The following is a 21,706-nucleotide window of genomic DNA, read 5'->3' on the forward strand; positions in this document are numbered from 1 at the left end:
TTTCTAGGGGTGACTTATATTTCATGAAGAAACATACAGTAATTATAGAATTTGAGGAGAAGATGTTCAAAAAGGTTTGGTTTTTTATCACTGCTTTGATTGAGCGGGCATCTCGCAGTATCCATACGCCTTTTCGGCATCGTCCGTGTAACACCAGGGTTTACCGGCAGAATCTTGTTCCGTACACTTCTCGTACTTCACCTTCTTGTAGGTGAAGGGAAAGAAGCAGTTGCCTGTGGTTGACTTCACGTCTGAAATGTCAAGAAGAAAAGTCGGTCATTTACATGTAGCAGCTATACACGTACACAATGCATCATGCATTCCTCATAATGCATCATGCATACATTGAAATCCTTACATTTTATTCATCATTGTAGTGTGCTGCACTCACACGTATAGTGCATTTGAGATATTCATGATGCATTGCTCAAAACTAGATCACAAGTATATAATGTATCCTCTTACTTTCTCTCACTTTCCCTTCTTTTCCACAAGCGTATTCCTTTCCTCCATGAGTCCAAGTGGCTCCTGCATTAACTTTCTTCTGTTCCTGTGTTAGACATATAGCTGGAATGAGTGATTGAAATTCAGGGATGAATTTTTCAAAATTATAGGAATAAACAATGACATAAATGAGTGTTTCTGGGGCTAATCTTGATTAGAACCAGAAACGTTTAATTCAATCAACGTGCAAAGTTGTCATCTCACTATTGCACACGAAATACTGCTAAGTTTCATCTAATTATGGGTGTCTAATGGGTGTCTTGAAGACAAAATGTATGTCGCTGATAACGGACACCAATCTTCATTACATGAGAAGAATTTGAGACATAAATTTCAGTTTATGAGAATTCACGAGAGCAGGTTAAACAGGGTCCAACTTACCGATACAACGCCCCCACTTCTTGTCTACATCGTAATCAGCAGAGGTTGCACACCATGCATCGTCATCAATACATTCGCCGTAGTATTTGTTGTTGTATTTGAAGGGGAAGACGCACTGACCTCCTTCTTTAGTCTTGACGGTAACTGGAGGTAACAAACAAATGAAAAAAATCTCAATACAATCAGACATAATCAATACATGTACATGTCGTGGTGTCTGCATAGGAGAAATTTGATTTGCTAACATCTTTTATGATTCAGTTTGTTATACACATGGTGAACAGTGAAACAACCAATTGTACCCTTGATATAATCATTTGACAAGAAAAAAAATTGGCAGATAAAACCGGGCAGTGAACCAAGAAACAAGCCTCCTTCCGCCAAACCTTACTGCTAACAGCGATTGAGAAACTGGGCCCAGATGGTTGTTCCAATCCCTCCCGAACTATTCAAGTAAGATATTGAGCGCTTGCTGCGATTTTTTGCGGCCTTTTGCTTCTTTGCTTGCAAAGCAAACAGAACATGCAGCTGACCATCAGCTCAGTAGGCTTTGCTCTGTACTTACTCTCCTTCACTACGTCAACTAGTGCATTCTCATCACAAAAGTATTTCTTTGGTCCATCAATCCACCATTCTCCGGCATTCTTTAATCTGCCCTGAACTTTACATTGAGCTGGAAAGGACATTACACACTATATGAAACAAGATTCAACGTTAATTAACACTGATGATACCACGTTTGGCGAAATTCTTCACCATTTTTTACAACAAGGTATTACAAGGTTCACGAATACCTGTAGTTGCGAAAACTGTATGGTGGTCGGAAGGTGATGGTAATAATTTGCTCAGTGATGCAACAGAATGTCCTAATGTCGGTGCAGCCCTGAATCTCATTTGTTTTCAGGGCTGAAGTATGCAGGCAAAGAATCAAGAATAGCCACATTCGCTTACGTGGGCAGTATCCCCATGTCGACCCGTCCTTGATGGTGCCGCACCAGGGTTTCTCCGTTGAAATCATACATTTCCCGTGGTAGTATCCGTTGTAATAGTATGGGAAAACACAGCCAGATCCACCGCCACTACCTCCTGTGGTCATGGAGTAATCTGAAATGAGATTACGAAAGTTAGAAATCGTTACAGTGGCTAATTTTCAATCTGTACGATGTAGAGTTGAAACAAAGTCAGCCTCTGTTTGATCAATGAGACGTGATCTCAATCGTTTTGTCAACATTTATCAACAGATCGGTCATTTAATCTATTTCATCGATAACATCAATTATCTTATATACATGTAGTTCTAGCCTACCTCCTGTCACATTGCCAATGGTTCCATCTGTGTTACAGAAGAGTTTCTGTCCGCCGAAAGTCCATGCATCACCGGGGTACTTTATCAAACCGGACACGGTTCGGCATGTAACTAGACAGAAGAAAATATAAAATGATTTCTTTCAGATTTCGGGTTTGAAATGACCGGTCTTATGTCGTGATGCAAAACCTAATTGAAGCTTCGGTCACAGGTTTATCGCTGCTCGCCATACGTATTGGTTCGTCAATCCTACCCACTGAGGGCAACTGAACCTGACGATCATCAACAATTTGGCAAAATAGCTCTAGTAAAAATGATTGTAATGGTGTTATCATCACTTTGATCAAGAATGCATTAATTCAATATTACTTTCATCTACCTGGGCAATAGCCCCACTTTTGATCTTTGTCGTAATTCTCGGTTGTGCTGCACCATTTCCCCCTATCTCCTCGTACACAATCCTCCTGCCAATGACTGCCATATAAGAACGGAATGACACACCCAGCTCCCCCGCCGCTGCCTCCTGTCGTCTCTGGATACATCGGGTCTGAAGAAGAAGAATATTAATAGAAGGTGGAACTTTAGGCATATGTATCCATACCCAATGTGTTGAGATCTTACACGAGAATCTCAGTAAGCTCAAGGTAAAGTAGCCTGTCATCAGCATAGCATCAATAGCATCTGTCCTCATCAATCCCATTCCACACTTAAAACGACTTGAAACAACGCAAATCATCAATGACCACCCCTATTTAAAACTGCGACCCCTGGGTCATTAAATTGGTAAAAAGTAATGTTTTTCCGCGTTGGACGACAAAGCAGTCGGGCACATCTTCAGATGGAAGAAGAAGCTATACATTTTTTTATCGAGATCGAGGGCATGTAGTTTCACCACACCTTGAAAGCATTTCTTGGTTGGCTCATGCCATTTTTCTCCCTTCTTGCACCCTGAAATATACACAAAGCAAATAAACACTGATTGAATGAGTTAAAGAGATTGAAAGGCAACCAAGATAATTCCTTCTCTAAGCGTTAACCCTGGAGACTGCTGCTGTAATTTTGGGGACGCATGGGCGTTACGGGCGTTCTTTTTTCTGATAAATCAGGTGAAGGCCAGCATCATTACTGGCAGAGCTTTATAGTAACATCGAAAATTCCTCTTTTGACCATCGGCTTGGTAACCAGAAATATGACATGCATGCTACCGCAAATCTAGAACACACGGCAGCCGTAAGTTTATCAGGACTTTTTCACTTTCGAACTATACGGATGCTTCTGACATTTCAGACAGTGAAAGAAGATTATTTGCGGAACTGTAAGAAACGTATAAGCAAATTCACATAACGTGTACTTGTATATACATGTCGTGTAGTGTAGTTTTGCAGATAGAAGGCACATTGGATTTACATGTATGTGAAATCTTCCAACTTGAAATTGGGCGTTTTGCACGTACAACGTGTACATGTACACCATCATTGTATGTAATTTAAAACAAAGTCACACGTGAAAAGTGCTTGACCTTCGCTGCACATACTCACGATTTTCACAGCGGTTCATCTTCCATTCCTGGTCAGACTGACATCCTGTTTTGAATAGAAGTTTTAAAAATGAATAGTGCATGAAGTTTATTATTTTCAAGAGGTTTAACAACTGAGTGCTTGTTTTCTAAGCATTATGTTACATTTAGCACATATTTAATCCTTACTGTGTATCAGTGTCATAGAGTATATGCACTGCCACACACCACGGTGATTGATACTTTTATTCCACCTGGATATTTTGTCCATACACAACCTGATTGTAACATACAGAGAGCACCATCTCAACTACAAAAAAACCCAAACGTCTCGTAGACATACAAGAAAGTCTACGAAATTCTAATTTCACGAGGTACACATCACAATTCGTCCACTTACTCGGTACACATTTCTTCTTGGCTTCATCCCATTTATCAGCTCCTCCACATACTGGAATATAATGCAAAGGACTCAGATTTAAGTTAATTGCTGACCGTGCTATAATATATTCACGAAACATTCCTCTTGTGATCAACACTGCTATTGCATTTTTAGCTTATCTTATGCCAAGGAAAGGTTAAAGATGTGTTTTCAGTCTGGTATCGACCTAAGCAAGTGTGGCTTAATCTATACTTGACTTAACCAAGCTCCAAGTTAAAACCTATTGATTTCGACTCAGATCGATACTTACAGTCAGTGCATTTGTGTAATTGGTTATCCCATAACATGTGACCAGTACAACCTATAGTCGAAAAGAAAAAAGACTTGGGTGTTGTATAAATACGTAAACCTGCCTGTGAGGAGGCGGCCTTTGCCAATCGCTGCATGGCTAATGCAAATTGAAGTCTCTGAGAACACACATGCTGACAGAGCTCTAAGAGCGAGATTGGACCTATTTGGGGGGAGAGGGCGGCTTAGATGATACAAATGAACACGCCATATTTTTTTTGAACGAGACATACCACACCTCCATTCGCCGGGCCGCATCAGGAAGCGTGGTTCCAGAAATCGTCAGAAAATCTGTCCTCATCAGTTGTGTTCACTATTGTTCTCTCTTATGACCTGTTCCTTCATATGCCATTCTTAAAAACATCATGCAGACATGCTCATTATTCAAAGAGTTGCTGACTGATGAAGTGAACGAAACAAACTGAACAACCGCATGTTGACTTACGGTCGACACATTTGCGTTGCATTTTGTCCCATTTGGTGTTTACATCGGGGCAACCTGGAAAGGAAATCGTCATGAATGTTATTGTCGAGGACTCTGCAGCAGTGCTGGTATTACCAATTACACAAGAACTTCAGTGTGGGTGCTGTCAGGTCAGTACAGGACAGCAGTATAGGACTGGTCATGGTGGTGGAGAAGACCAAACAAATTAACATCGTTCCTGTCCCTTGAAGGTGTGGGTTTGATCTAAGTTTACATCACTTCGTCATGTTATCAACTGATAGAGAAGGCAACTAATTTTGATAGGTTTATTCGTTTCTTCCTACATTCTGTAACAATGACAAATCACCCATTTTCGTTTTTAGAAGCTTTCATCTAGCTGATCCCAATCTCGTATTTAAGTAAATTATTGGATGGCCAGATTTGGATAACTTTAGCTGTCACAGCGAGTGTACTTTGCCAGGATTCCGTGACCTTTCTGAGGAGCCTAGTCTACTCACGTGGGATGCATGCTGATTTAACAGTTGACCACTGTGTGTCTTGGTTCGGGCATCCTGTAATGTGAATGAATAGAATAACGCTCAAATATTACGATCGATAGACATTTCACCTCAAAATTTTATTATGAATTCTGCATGTTGATGCCCCGGGTTTAATGTATACAGGCAACATAAAATCACGCATCAACGCCTCAGAGAAGGTAGAATCGCTTCAAAATTTATTTTCACATACAAGCAAATGTGATTCCAAACTTCTCGTTCACCAGTAACCTTAGTTCTTTTTTATAACAGGTTAATAAGCTTACTTACGTAGGTTGCATTGCTGGCCTTTCCATTTGGTTTGAACGTCAGGACATCCTACAATAATTTAAGTGTATGACAATTAAATTTATTAAGAAAAACTATATAGCACAGAGCATGCGTAAACTGCAAAATTTCTGCACTCTATATTTTTAAAATTCGCAAAAATTTCTGAAACAGACAAAAATAAATGAGGTATTCACAGTGTCTGATCTGTCTAACTTTGCTTCAATAATAAAAAAAAAATCGGTCCACTTACTTGGAATACATGATTTACCATCCCATTTGGTGTCCACATCGGGGCAATCTGGAATATGGGTATGGTATCATTTGATATACTAAGGGGGCAACTATTAAAGCATTTTACAATACACGTAATTTCTTTTCGGGATTTTCGACCTTAATTTGGATCGAGTGTCAAGAATCCGCATCTTTTAGTTCATCAGTATAGTGCCAATCAGCTTATGAATGATGGTGTATGCTATCTGAATACAAGACTGAAAGATTAAAATCTCGTGTTTATTGGCTTACAAATGCCCCCTACAAGAGACGAGTGGCTCTTTGTCTCTCCGACTTTGACACCCAACTACGACCATATCAATAGATCAGCCAGAGGTCCTTGGTGTCGCCGCGTGGGAAACGCCCGGTGAAATTGTTTGCAAACGCAAGGGAACCCTCTATCTGTAATCTATAACCAGCGTATTCCCTATTCAAGCTGGTTATAGTCGGGTGCTACACAACTGAAGGGATAGTGGATCCAAGTGAACGATTGTTGTGTACATATTATACGGAGGTCAACTTATACTCACACAGAACACATTTAACTGACTTGGTATCCCACTTTTCTTCTGCTTTGGGACATTCTAAACACAGAACAAAAATTTGTTTTATTAAAATTCATTCTTCATAAAACAATAAACAAGGCTTGCTTGCAGCCGAGTCGGCATAACACCATTCAAACTTTGAAATAGAGGCTAGTTCAATGGCCATAATCAAACACAATCTGTTATTCGAGACACAACGTAAATACATAATGATATTTTTTTAATTTTATGATACGAGTCCATATATTTTGTCAGCATTCACTGCTAACTCCAAGCCAATGCTACGTCTATTATACATATATATAGAAAGGAAATACAAAATATTCTCACAGTATACTTACTTGTCTGGCAAGAATGTCCATTTCCATCGAATCCATCATTACACTTACAGGCGTACATTCCATTGACTGCAGCACAACTAGCATCTTTATTACAAGCGGGGAAGGCTACTTTCTTCAAGACCCCTTGCCCTGTGCATTGGTACTTGGTTGCACAGTCTGCCAATACCACCGATTTGCCACTCTGAAATGAACAATTACAGCTATGAAAGTGAAAGCATTTTATCAGCCTATATACATCATCATTTTCATAGGAGATGGATGATGCTGCTCAAGGAAGGCCCATTGGCCCATTCGAGACTATCGTATCAGATGAGTACTGCAAGGTTGTAAGCGGAATTGCATGTGCTGAGGCAGTAGAAGCGCAGCGTGATATTTCAATAACCCTATGATCAGGGCATGCCAGGGACCCACTATCATCATGACTACAGGCGACACAATTCGTGATGAGGGATATATAGGAGCATAGGGCAACGGCATGGACAATCAGAGCGACCTCAAACCAATCTCAAAGCAAAGCGTTGCGTGACTGCTGGTAAGGCATACATGGGTACTGTAGTAGCATATTATTGACAGACTCTCTCAGTCTAGTCCCCAAACATCTGACAGGTCTCATTAAGATGACACGGCGACAGTGAAACGGATTTTTGTAACGATCTTGAACTCACGTCGATATGCTGTCCGTCACTGACATCACAACCGCACTGCGCTGGAGGTACACAGTCATTTCCAAGTCTGAAGAAGCCATTGTTGCATGTGCAACCATCCTCGGGCTCTCCACTGTCACAGTCTTTTGGGGAAGTCCTCTGTTGACAGGTCTTTTCACATGCAGGGTACATCTTTGGGGAGTAGTGAGCATTTGCTTCACATTTCATTGCTGGATAAAAACATACAGGTCAGGCGTTGTCAATGATTTCGACACAGATGGATGTGTGGTCGTACAATCTATTTTTCGATTATCACTTTGTTAGGAAATGTACGTTATCACGTAGTCACACTAAAATGGATGTACTCTTGTTTAACGTCAATTTAAATTGTCATGTTCATAGTCATTCATAAAAATTCGTGCAGTTCGAAAAATGACACTTACGACAGAAGTTAGCTCGTCTCCAACTATTTCCAGCACCCTGTTTGGCACATTCATCGGCAAAGGCAGCCAGATTCTTACAGACCACCTCAGGAACATCCTTGGCTGCAGTCGCCTGCTTAGAGTAGAAACAGGCGTCAAATTCACAGCTGTCTTTGAAACGCTGTACATCCACTAATGCACTGGTGATACATGAACCGAATGGACCGTTCTTGCTTGAGATGTAGCCACAGTGGTCATTGTTCACGACTTTTGTGGCCCAGGCTACAGTGCAGTCTCCATTGACATCCGCTGCTTTACAATTTCTGTGGAAGACAAAAATGGTCATGAAGAAAACCCACACAAAGACACATAAATATGAACCAGATACTTGGAAAATACTAGACATAAAAGCGACATGTGATATATCGTAGGAAGTTGAGGGAAACATTCAAATTTGAAGCAGTACAGTACACCGAGCGTACCACTCCCAACATATTTATTATATGACTGATCTATCTATTTGCATTTGTTCCCTCCAGAGTAACCGACATGACCATTCGTAATGACCTCATGACAAGCACCTTCTTATGGTACTACATTGTATTACTTGTTTCACGATTGACTACATTTTAAGGTAAATAGGAACTTTTTCCAAGTCAGCGCCCATCGTTGAAGAGTTAGGTGACAGATTCACCCCAACAGATCAAGCCCGAGTATTACACCTACCCTTGTGTCTGCAGACCAGAATCATCAGGAATCGACCAACTCTCGGAGAAAGTCAACTTGTTAGTCGGCTTTTTCGTTCTCTTTGCAACTAAGTCATCTCTTCGGTCGCCATTGCATGTTCCACACATTCCTTCGACTTTGCTTCCCAGTTTTGAGGAAAGGTAGGTCTCAATGAAAGTGTTCCTGTATGAAGTGACTATACCGCAAGCTCTGGCATCAACGCTGAACTGACGGTTAGCGAAGGAGATCGTAATTGGTGTTCCCATGTTCGTTTGGATTTGCATTGGGAACTTGCTCTTTGTCCTGTCAATACCATTTATCTACAGAATAGATATTTGAAAAGTAATAGCAAAAAAGTGGGCAACAATGTCTTATCTGTATTTACTAGCAGTTTATACACAGTTTTGTTCAGGTGATCTTAAATATTTCCCTATTTCTCTGATAGAAGCAATATGTCCTTGATGAGTTCATACGTGTTGGACTCATAATAACGAAATTAAGATATTGATTAACTACACGTAATGTTTCATACCGTCAATCTACATGTACTTTTTTTCTCGGTTTGACGGGATACTTACATAGACTTTCATGGTTTTATCATTGTATCTGAAGGTCAGGTTCTCGATCATTATATCAACAAGCTTCACATAGCTCACGCGCTTGTTACCCAAATGAATGTTCTTTTCTTCAACGTTGAAGTAACACTTGGTGCGCTTGTCAGCACCGCTGAGCTTGGTGAACGTGTACTTGCATTTCCCCATGAAGTCGATTCGCGTGCCGTCATATTGGAAATAATGGGGATCACCAGATGCATAACAACGACAAGTTTCTGTGGAGAGCATAGCATGATGTATTAAACATACAAATTATATCCAAATGGAACAAATGTGATTTCGATAGATCAATAGTAGACAGCATTTCAGAATTTAAACAGAAACTATGGCTTGTCATTTTAAAGTGTAGTCACTTAAGATACACTTGACAAGTTGCAGATTGTTTGAAACAATGAAAATATGATAATACAAACTCCAATCATTGCCGGGTTAAAATACCCCGGCAATTGGCGGGCAAAACTAATCCGCATTAAATTTTCAAAGGTGTAAACGCAAATAAGCCGGGCCAGACCCGGCATTTTCTAATGGTGTAAACGGCGCCACTTGTTTTACTCATCGTTGCTGAGACAGAGTAGTGACAACTGAGACACTTACTAGTTTCACAAGTTCCGAACATAGCGTTGTATTTCTTCGGTGAAGCGCATTCTGCAAGGCAATAAGTAAAGTCCGTTCGTTAAGAGACCATCTCAAAATTCATTGATGTCGCAAAAGACCTCATAGAGTTTGTCTTTATCTTTACCCTCTCCCAAAGACTTAACATGGTGGTACATGGCATAATGGATGTTTCTACCAGATGCGTAAAGTAGTTGAAACTATCGAAATCCCGACACCCGCCTTCCACTCCCCCTGTAAAATCACACGATGATACCAAAATTAGCACTTTATGTATTTTGTGATACCAGTGAGATTGCCCTATGTTGCCAGTGCATTTCGTACATTTTTCTCAATTTCTAATTCAACTCATTAACGTGAGAGGGAATGTATCGTTGGGTTCTTCTCTCAACGCTGGCTATCTATTTCGCAAGTACACACGTCTCATCACGCTGGAAAACCCCGAGCTAACATTATAATAACTTACTCGTGAGGTGTTTCATCAAAGATTAGGTGCACATGTAAAAAACTTACTTCCTACACATTTCTTTCCGTCCCACTTCTGACTTGCCAAACAACCTGACGAGAAGACATCGAAAATGAATCTATCGTAATATCTATTGGAACCTGAGATTCATAGCATGAGCATGAGTGTATGATACACTGCTGATAGAATTTATGGTTTCATGAAGGCAAAAGTACTACGTAGAGTACTACTTCTCTTGTTCCAAACGCTATCGCCAAGGATAAACCTCGCTAAAACTACTACGCTGAAACCCATCCTCTTTGAGACCAGGTCAATGTTCGGTTCCCTGGCATCATGATGGCGGGATCATGGATGGATTTGAATAAAGTAAGGATTACCAGCGTAAAACACATTGTTGGCTACTTACGGACGGCGCATTTTGTTCCGTCCCATCTCTGCTGGTAGTCGGGGCAACCTTGAAGTAACAATAGAGACGTTGTGCATCAATGACGCCTCCGACAACGACCTTAACGATTTTTGATGTACCAGAACAAAAGAAGGCCTTTCGATGTGGTGACACACCCTATGCTCACGAAGAGGAGCAAACGAATCTCTTGAGATTTTGTTGATTTAAAACTCGATAAAGTATGGAGTAGAAATTCAGAATGATGTCTTGTACTTACGATCAACGCATTGTTTAGATTGCTCGTTAATCTTGAAGCCTGGGGAACATGCTGCATACAAAAAAAGACATGTCCGAGGATCAACAATTTATAGAGTTTTTAAAGTAAAAATTGAAAGAATATGAATGAGGCATGATAATAAGTTATAAAAACTTAGTTTTTTAATTCATTTGATTCATTAACTAAAATAGTGCTCAATAGTAGAGTTACACAAAATACATGAACTTCACACAGTTCAGTTACATCAAAACAGGAATATGGTGATATTGGACAAAAGCAATCACACATAAACCATAAAACATCTGTAAAAAGCTTTTTTTTTGCATTTCTCGTCAAAGAAACCACTGGACAAGACAGTGTAACACACTGATATATCAGCAGTATGGACTGTGTGGAGATACATGTGGTATTACCATGTACCTTTGAAAATCTATTCTATCAGTTTTTGATGAATTTGTCATCGGAAAATCTGGGCCAACATGTATAGGCCTACTTATCGAACATTAAAGGTGAAAAAAATATTACTTACCAATTGGATCTTGTTCTATAATAAATCAACAAGAAATCAACTTGAGAAGGTTAATTTATTGAAAAAAAGGCAATGGCAAATTATGGGAAGCATTTTGTATTAGACACTAAGAAGCTTTAAAAGTTCAGTTAACTCTAAGCGTAATTTGCATGCTACACAGACAAATACATGTATAAAAAGGACCATGCATACTCTTGAGAGAGATCACATAAATGATCAGCCTTGATCTCTACTTACGGGGAGGTACATATTTGGTTCCAAACACTTCGACTTCGCATAGGGTCAGGTGAACACCCCTCGACTGAACAATCGACACGTATCTGCCGTCTTTCCTGCAGACGAATGTTGCTGTACCACCTTGTGGGACGGCGCCAGTTTTACTAGCACATACATCGGCAGAAGTAAACACGAGCTTCCTCCCGGGTCTAGGCTTGGTGTCCGAAACCACTATTTTGAAATTTGCCAACCTGTTTCCTGCAGAAAAACTGACAAAGATACATGTATGGTTACCACTCATTAGATGCCGTATTTGCTTAGACTCTCCCCCAACATCACTCCATACCCTCAGTGATTGGTCGACACGGTAGCACGCAGTTATCGCCGTCAAGTCATCGCTGAATGCTGCGCTGGGATCGCACGATTCAATCTCCAGACAGCTTTCTTGTGAACAACTGCACGCAAGGGCATTGCATAGCAGAATACATCGCAGCGCCGGGGCTTCCGTCCGCGATCTAGGCCAGAAGCAGCCATGTTACAGGCCAGGCCGACTCACCACAGCAGTCTGCTCTGTTATAGAGTACCACACGTTGGACTGATGATTTGGTCCCTAAATCTACCGACCACCAGTTGTTGTTGACCTTATCTCCAGCTTTGGCGCTGGTGTGCGAGCAGCTGTTACCGCGATAATTCTTGTTCTTGTTTCCGTCAACAGCACGAGAGGCAGAACCTCCACAACATCCATCGATCTGCGTCGCTTTTTTTTTCAAGGCCAGATTGACCGAGCCTGGTTCAGCAACTGGAGTTAGAGATAGAGGTTGTGTTTATTTGGATATCACAGACGACGGAAATTTAGCCAGAAAAATGGCGAATTCAAAACGATTGTTCAAAACCAACCAAAGCTGAGTATCTAATTTTTAGAGCTGCATATCCGGAATGTTACTTCTGTCGATCTAATACATAGAGAGTGCATGTGATTGCTCGCTCAAATTCTTCAATCATAAATTCTCCTAGTCTAATCTGGTTTCACTACCGTATCTAAATGAATTAGCCATAAGTCTAATTATCTTACCGTCTACCAAGCTTGCGATGACCAAGATGGCCACCAGTGGAAGCGGCGTTCTCATACTGAATATGAAGGAAAACAGGAAATACAAGGCACCGTACATTGTATGTATTTATTTCAAATTGCGTATACTTAGTGAAATAAGGATAAGAATACGTCCAGATATATTGTTGGTATCTCGAGGAATACAGATAACTCAAAATTTTGACATCATCGTCACTATATTAAGGGAATAGGAAGATGTCGTGTCGATCAAGATGAACAATATCAGAAAGAAAGTATAAATAACACCATTGTTTGTAGATCGACATAGAATTATGTTGAGCCTGGCTTCCAACACTACCGTATCTTCTTCAAGGTCTGCCAGGGAAAAGTTTTACATAGTACATGTACACGTATGTGACTGTCGCACAATTTTCGCTCGCACTGATGAACTGATTAAAATATTTTTTTACATAGCGTGATGCCTGATTTTCTGGTAACCTGGCAAATCTTTAACTCCCAGGGATTTAAAAAATATCTAAACGACTTTTTGGAAAATCGAGTGAAACATTATTAGACAGCAATAAGTAAAAATAAGACAATAGATACCTCAGACTTCGGTGTTGACCTATCTTTGATGAAGATTAGGGACGGGTTGACGTCTGTTCCACCTGAACATCCAGTACAAAATGCCACGATATTTCCAAACCCACAAAATTGACATGAATTAATTAACAGTTGTTCCTTCTCAGATTTCCTCTTAATGTTTGCTCAACAAATTGTCCGTTTGAAAATTTGTCAAATAGTAAACACGCTGCATCTTGAGTTGACCAAGTCAAATATCGGAGGACGAATTCAATACAATCAGATCAGATGACGTGTATGGCAAGCCGTCTGTCTAATAATTAAGAAAACCAGGTTTTATTGAAAAAACCTGGTTTTCTTCTTAAAAAACTTAGTTTCATGGAAGAAAACATGGTTTTTATGAAAAAAAAACTAGGTTGTTTTAATTATTATAGTCAAATGGCTGGATGAAAACATGGTTTTTTTTTTCTTTTTTCGAAACTTGGTTTTGAAAAGAAATCATGGAACCTACACTTTATCTAAAAAGAATATGTTATTTTTAAAAAACCTAGTTTTATGGAAGAAAACCTAGTTTTCTTGTTGAAAACACACTTTTCGGGAAGAAAACCATGTTTTCTTCTTAAAAACCAAGTTTCATGGAAAAAAAACATGTTTTCTTCCATGAAACCAGGTTTTTTAAGAAGAAAACCAGGTTCTTTTCAAGAAAACTAGGTTTTATTGATTATTAGACAGACGGCTTGCCATAGACGTGAGCTTTTCAGAAACATGTGCAGAAGAATAGCCTCGTACCGCTAACGATTTTTCCGATCATTATGAAGTAATCCGATAGGAATAACTCTGGCTTAAAGTATTTTTTCCTTATGGGTTTATTGACATGCAAAGTGACAAAATGCGATTTACAAGGAAAGACAGGTGTTGTTGTTTGCAAGCAATGCTCCACGTTGCAATCGAGGGGTGCATATTTGTGCTGTCCATTAACTATGGGTGAAGCTGATTGCGGAGGCGGGCAAATCCCCTCCCCAAGAAGTCACCAAAAAATGCGTTTTTGATCGTGATTTCAGTCGAAAAATTTCAAAACGTGTCATTTTGCCCACTCCCTCCAAGACCAGAAAACTAGTTAGGCCCCTGAAAGGTTTTTCAGTAGCTCAAAACCTTTATTTCCGAAAGTGAAGGCTGGACTCCTTAATTTTCACTGGTAAAACCCAGCGCTACATCCTTCAAATCACATGGAAGACTGAATGGTGTCGGTAAACCTCGAACTTCATGTGCCGATTCGAACCATCCTGCTTGGTTGCCAGTCTCAATTGATCTTATCCTAGGAACGAGGTTATTCGACTAATATCTCAGTCAAATATATACTTTACAAACCGAACAAAGGAATTAAAGGTACATTGTTTTTTTTTCGATGTATGTGGTTTGAGATATACAATGTCTTTATTTCACTGCTCTTCCTTGGAAAAACACGGAAATTTTATATTTCGATGACGCCACACTTATGGCAGCCAATCGTACGTCATGTTACCAGAGCTACTAAAAAGAACACATAGTTGATGAAATATGTATACATATATAAAGGAAACTTAAATCTTCAATTGAAGGCACATTTTTATACACAGGATCGACCTGAATATCACCAAATGGTGACATACAGCAAGTAAACAATCATAATATCAAATCTATGGTTCACTGCTCTTGTGAGAATTATAATGAAATCGTTTTGAGTTTCGGCAAAATCTATCGTTCCGTTCAACAAAAAAAGCTATGACATATAGCTACCTTCAATTATGGTACGCCTCAATAGCAACATGTACTCCGAATTTCAATTTCAACCTTTAAATTTCAGTTTAATACCATTTCTACAATCATTCATTGAAGTATAAAAAAAGTGTCGGGCGGTTTTCACTTTTTGAAACTCGACCTATACCGGCCACAACCTCGAGTTCTTCACCAATCACGTGCGCCTGTAATTTCAAAAAAGTGTCAGTAACAACGAGCATCTCTAGTCGAACTTCTCGTCTTCTTCATCCGCTCTGTAAGGACATATTGGCTCCTCCAACCTACAAGGATGCTCAAGGTGATACTGCCGCGCCAGGACGACGAAGGCCAGGGTGATCAGTAGAAGGAAGGCAGCATGACCGTAGTAGACGTATTCCATATGAAAATCGTCCAAGTCTTTTGGATTAACTGAAGAGGGAAAAGCGAAAAGGTTCAGTCTTTTCATATTGGGGTCATGTAGCCTAAATCTCAAAGGACCGCTGAATCAAATTTTACCCTTTAGGTGAAGAGGTAAAGTGTAGTACACTTACTAAAGTGTGTGTGAGGCACACCGATCATACTGTTTTGGCAGGGTCTAATCGACAAGTGAAAATTGTCCCCGACTTCATTCTGAACATATACATGTATTCCCATTCTACAAGAATCTGCTCCATAAATACTGTGGAACACATTATTAGCAGACGTACATGCAAAGACTGGCTATTGCAGCACCTCAAGAAAGAGAAATTTGGCGTCAATGTACTTGGTAATGCTCGCACGTCTTGCTGCATAAAAGGATGTGAACAGCAGCACCCAAGGGAGAACAAATTACTCGTCAAAGCAGTGGTGATTGGGACTTTACGTCTATCACATAGAAAGAAAGTAAAAACTGAAATTTCTCAAAATACAGTGTATTGATTTAATTTAATCTAACCTAAACCCTTAATTGATTAGATCGGCTAATTACGTACTTAATGAGCCAGATGCACCCGCATAACAGAAGTATGCAAGAAAGTTGCCGAGTCCATACGTCGAAATGAACATGCCGATTGTAAAGCCTTGTAGTCCAGGTAAACTTTCAGTATTCGCAAATTCATATGCTGGAAACGAAAATAAAGAAGAGATAATAACTTCTCTATGAGTATACATATCGTTGACGCAGATTTCAATGACTATATCTGGGCAAGATTGTACAAAAAGAGAAGGGCCTCAAAGTCCCAATAAAATGCCGTTCCAATCAACAAAAAGCTTGATCTTTCATTGGCGATTGATGCCTATCATTACCTTACATGACAACATACCAGATATTTCTCCGAATTCTCCTATTCCCAAGATGATATATTGTGGCACCTGCCAAAATACAGATAAACCGTGGTGATTCTTGCGGAGAGTCTCTAGAATCCCAGCACAAAGGACTGCTATAGCGGCGCAGATAAGACCAATGCCTGAAAGGGAAAAGACATTGCGTTATGTTACAAAACGGGTTCTGTGCCAGGACCCTGCTTCGTAAAGCAGCATGGCATTATCATATAACATTATCACTCTGCCGTCTCATTTTTGGGTCATCACCGGAACCTGGCTTTGTGAGATACTCCTGCAAAAATGTTCACCGTTTTACTAGTTTTCTATCTTGTAACTTATTACAATTGCATCTTATACATCAGGCCGTGTTTATAGAAATGAGCGCAGTCATGTTTTAATTTCTGTTGTAACCAAATTAAATATCCAAACCGTGCCTTCTGAAGTTGAAGCCTACTTCAATAGTATAGATAAATTGAACTGAGTCCGAAAGAATATGTTGCCTGCGGATACTATTAAATCATTTCAAAAACCAATTTGGCATTTTAATGGAAAAGATGAGTGTAAATCAAAACACATCTTAGTTTCCAAGTTCACCGATCTTTTTATCTAGAAATTCTACAATTACCCATTCTGATCAATATATCCCGTCTATGTTTAGTGGTAGAAATATCCTCCGCCACTTGTCGTCTGAAATCTGTATCCAATGCGTCTACATTAAAGTCACTTGAAATGCTGCTTAGGTTCTTTCGTCTTCCTCCAAACTTGACATACTTGGCTACGCTGGCTTGGCGCACGACCGATGCGGGCGTTGTATTTTCGATTCCGCCACCTTCGGTCCATTGCGCAATCTTGTCGTCTATTTCAGCCTCTGTGATGTCATCAGCTGTTTTCCGTCTGCACGAGAAGATTTCAAGTAGTGGCACATACACCACGAGGACTAACGTCGAAAACGTGTTCATGAAGGGCAAAGGTAGGTGGACGGTCATACCCTCTGGCTGTGATAGCTTTTCGAATTGCAGCATAAATATTGATATCTTCTGCAATTGAAAAAAATTAGTACAGTCAGTAAAAGCAATTTCATCCAATCAATGGAAAATGTATACATATATGATGGAAGTTTGACTGGTGGAGTCTCAAATGAAAATGAGCACAGCCATTCGTTCAGAACGTTCAAAAATATACTGGGACGCTTTTCAAAGCCACTCAGTTCAAATGACCAACAATCATGACAATAGCTCCTTTTTAAGAATATATTCAAATGAGAAACAACGTTTTTATATTTACCTGGCCTAAATCTTCACAAGCTGCGGCGACAGTAATCAAGAAAGCCATACAGAACGATGGAAGATGTTACCAACCTGGTAAGCAACCGCCTCAAATATAGTGTACAAGGAAAGCAATGCGGCCATGAGGAGGGTAAGACGGAGAACTGCTCGTTTGTATGTATTCATTTGCTGTCGGTACTCCTGGTACACGCTGGTGTATGGCGAGAGTTCGCTCATTCTGCGGTCATGTCGATTGAAACAGAAGATGTAATACATATGATGTCCACCTGCAAAAGGACCAGATAGCTTTCTATCAATAATGTATGAACATGTCACAAAGGTAGGTATAGGTTTTGGTTTGCATCTCTTAATAATAAATGTTCCTCTGTTTTCAAGACGGAGGACCAGTTATGATTTTTAACAGAGCCTTAACGTACAAACAAAGTTTTGTAGTCAAATTCGACCGCTTGAAAATAATCGTTATTCACAGATTACTCAGATCGTCAACTGTAACTCATATTTCTGACTTTTAAGAAATCGGAACATCTTTTTCCCCTGTACGGGCTTTGTAAATGAATCATTAAACGATTTAGGGGACTTACCAGACGGTTCTAACATCTTGTACTTGGCCTTCCCTATCATGAAGATGAAGATACCTAGTCCCACAAACACGACTTGGAGAATAGATGCTCCAATTGCCAGGAGATCTTTGTTACACACTTCATCTAAAGGTACAGCTGTAGATATGACACTCATGTTGCGATGCGGCTTGCCAGTGGGTTCCCGATCAGACGGAACGTAGTTGACGAGAAACATGGAAATTGGGCAGAAAGCCAACAGCCTTCCTAGGTTGATGGCAAAAGTGTACCTATAGTGACAAAAAATATTATTTTGGGATTCCTAATTAAGATTTAATTCACATTCATATTCGTGAACATGGACAATTATCATTAACCGCATTCTTAAGATCTCATCAACTGTTGGTTGTTTTTGGCTTTGCTGTAGGTGTCACGATGAGGACATTTCAGTAGCAGGTCTTTGCATCACAAGGTGATATCAGTTGAAGTCGCAGTGTATTCTTTGTTCTCTAGCCCTTATTAATTTTTGTGGTATTTGATGATTCTCACTTTAAACACGTTCTTACCATCTGTAATACGACTGGATCTTCAGTGCACTACATGATGTATCGTGAAGCTGCCCGGCCCCGAATATGGTCACATTGGCTTTGATAAATCCAGTACCAAGAGCTATCAGAATCAGTGCGGTCACAAAGAGGAATGTCGCCACCTGTAAGGATGCAAATAATCAATGATTACCTGACTTTCTGGATCGACGTGTGATCAAGCTTCAATTTATAAAGAACTTACTAACTACGAAGATTACCTATTTCTCTTGAAGGAGTCTAGTTTGTTTATTTCATGCGATAATGAATGCAGGAGGTATACGTTATCATCGGTAATTTTGAATTTGGTTTTGTCATCCAGTCAATCAATGTAGACACACACACCCTTCTCCATCGTCCTCCGGCCAAAACATACTCTCCCCGCTCACATACGTCTGAAAAACAAGGTTTTCATTTCCATGTGTAACTTTTAAGGTGTGCATATTTGTGTTGGTTGAAAAGCCTACAACAACTTTTCAAAACTCAACATTGACCCCAGGCTTTATTTCTACGAGCAATGTGTACCCTCCATGCTTACCGGGATTGAAAATTTCGGTCCAATTCCAGTGTTGTCTACATAAACTAGAATGGCATAGATGAGTAGAATGACCATTCCAAAGAACTCCATGACGGTTCCAAATAGTATTGCCTTGTAACGTCCAAGGGCGATGTCTCCGATAATTCCACCAATCAGCGGCAGAAAGAAAGCAACACCTAAAATACGCAATGCAGATTAACCCAGCTAATCAACGATTTCAATCGGTTTAAATGATCAGAAAGAAACAAATTGGCCATTGGGTTGTTAATATCTACATTTACCTGTGTGGACATCTCCTCTTGAATACTAAAGTTCGTGTGGGCAGTTTTTAATTTCATTACATGTATATCATGTAGCTTCTACGGAATCACCAAATCCTCGCACGAAATTTCAGAAATATGCTTACTAATTCCGATACAACGGGCTGCTCTAGTTACCAAAACGAATGCGGTAAGAATCCCCCAAAATATTTACCTGTAAATATGAGAATAATGGCCACCGCCTGGCTATCTGTATACTTCAGGGGGCTTCCATCCTTCATGTAAAACACGGCAGGAACGAGAATGTAGAAAGCAGCAGAATGGAGACTTTCATGCAGGACGATGCATGTCAGGCCAAAACTACGGTCAAAACCGATAGGTTCACACCTCCTCGGGCCTTGAAATCTAATTGATTGGTCATCAGTGTTGTTACCATGACTCCTTGTTTGACCGTCAGCTCCATATGACATCCTCACCGAATCGCGTTTACCGGCGTTTTTTGCCAAACAGGTGTTCTCGCTGCTTCCATCGAGCAGGCCATCATGTTTCGTGTAGCTGCAGGACGCCATCGTACGGTGGCTGGGAAAGGACAACACATGATTTGTTTTTTTCAAAATAAAACATTTTTTTTGAGGAAAGATAATAACTCGATCACCTGAGATAGTATCTTGATCGCTCGAGATGATGAGTCCATCGACCGAGATATTTCCTGAAAACAAGGGGGTGCAGTGTACCCTCCCCCTTCCCACGTAAAGCTCCCTTTTTGCAAAAAGTTGCTGATAAAAATAAAGGTACGTTTTGCGGCATGTTGCTGGAAACAGTTTTGATGTATATATTGATTAAAGTAGTACTTCAATCAGCGAATACCCCCCCCCCCTCCCATTACGTCCAATACAATAAACAACTAAACTCGAATTTTTAGTTCCAGCCTCACCCGAAATCCACCCCATTTTCCATCTTTGTTCGTTTTAAAATGACCATGGCGGCAAAAAACTAGATCCAAGGGGGACGTGGTTGGTGTGAGGTGATGGGGGCATCCTGGACTAACATGCCATACCATTCGCTACAATAAACAACTTGAATTGTTAGTTCAAGCCTCAACCGAAATCCACCCCAATTTCCATCTTTGTAGCGACTGGTATGGCATGTATAGGAGTGACCCTATTGGCGATTTCGTGGAACTTAATCTTGCCTATCTTGGCTGCTGCCTTTAGTCTCCCTTTATGGGCCAGCGAAAACTGTAAGGCCTACAGCTGAATGAACGTTTTATTCCGCGGACAGAATTTTCAACCAGTCATGCCTTGGGTGTTTGAAATCCTAAATACATGTTATACTTATCAAGCTCTGTAGGAAGGTTGCTTGATTGCTAATCAAAACCGTCTCGAGAAAGCGTGTGAGGAAAAGAAGGATGTTAATAGATTTTATATGATCATCTTACCTCAACATATGTTTCTAAATCAACAGTCGTTCAGGAGCTTCCCGCGATTCCATACAGCTGTTTTTCAGGGAATGTTCGTACAAGGAAGTCGTTCAAAACGTAGTTTGTTATTAATGTAAGCTCACATGGTTCTGTTAGAGGGTTTTACCAGATTTTACTTTGGTATAGGAATTTCAATGTGTATACCAGGAAGTTGGCTATAGGGCATGAGGTCAATGATGATAATTGATTAGTCATAAGTTTGACAAAGCCATGATAAAACTATTTTCACGAGAGCAGACTTGCCTCGTATCTCATCTGTCCCGTAAATATATGTACATTATATTTCTAATACGATTAACGGTATAACATTTGGTACAAAGATTGAAACGGATTGTGGGAGACTGGACGTGCAGTACAGCTGGCACAAACATGCTTTACCTGTTCATGAGTAACACACCAAATTCATTTTTTAGAATCTTTTTTTCTGGCTGTTTCCCTCCATTGTTTGGAATGCTAAAAAGCATAACAATGACACATTCCTCTCTGCATGTAATGGCCTCTCCAACTGTATGCACAAAAACACTCACAAATGCAGAAATTGGAATGTAGATATAATAGACATAATCATGGGTTGCA

At 40.1% G+C, this 21,706-nt stretch overlaps 2 protein-coding genes across 2 annotated transcripts; both read right to left on the reverse strand.

The window, feature by feature from the left end:
- Positions 1-13,492, reverse strand: LOC135486997 (zonadhesin-like). Its single transcript, XM_064770245.1, has 30 exons — positions 13,393-13,492; positions 12,808-12,863; positions 12,292-12,534; positions 11,757-11,993; positions 11,520-11,534; positions 10,991-11,041; positions 10,735-10,782; positions 10,376-10,420; positions 9,845-9,895; positions 9,215-9,465; positions 8,637-8,956; positions 7,932-8,233; positions 7,510-7,718; positions 6,845-7,025; positions 6,489-6,542; positions 5,939-5,986; positions 5,689-5,736; positions 5,380-5,433; positions 4,883-4,936; positions 4,400-4,450; positions 4,108-4,158; positions 3,730-3,774; positions 3,089-3,139; positions 2,571-2,738; positions 2,192-2,302; positions 1,837-1,989; positions 1,451-1,558; positions 886-1,029; positions 466-567; positions 1-251 (listed from the first exon to the last, which is right to left on the reverse strand). The coding sequence occupies exons 2-30, from the start codon at positions 12,860-12,862 to the stop codon at positions 88-90; spliced, it is 3,414 nt and encodes a 1,137-aa protein (XP_064626315.1). The 5' UTR covers position 12,863; positions 13,393-13,492; the 3' UTR covers positions 1-87.
- A 608-nt stretch (positions 13,493-14,100) lies between these two features.
- On the reverse strand, positions 14,101-21,187 carry LOC135486231 (uncharacterized). The gene is made up of 10 exons (XM_064768892.1): positions 21,089-21,187; positions 19,865-20,229; positions 19,391-19,566; positions 18,835-18,977; positions 18,293-18,558; positions 17,784-17,977; positions 17,051-17,462; positions 16,425-16,568; positions 16,095-16,223; positions 14,101-15,552 (listed from the first exon to the last, which is right to left on the reverse strand). Exons 1-10 carry the CDS (start codon positions 21,094-21,096, stop codon positions 15,368-15,370), a joined length of 2,022 nt encoding a protein of 673 aa, XP_064624962.1. The 5' UTR covers positions 21,097-21,187; the 3' UTR covers positions 14,101-15,367.
- Positions 21,188-21,706: the final 519 nt, after the last annotated feature.

The sequence above is a fragment of the Lineus longissimus genome, chromosome 4 (assembly GCF_910592395.1).
Source record: "Lineus longissimus chromosome 4, tnLinLong1.2, whole genome shotgun sequence".
Taxonomy (NCBI): domain Eukaryota; kingdom Metazoa; phylum Nemertea; class Pilidiophora; order Heteronemertea; family Lineidae; genus Lineus; species Lineus longissimus.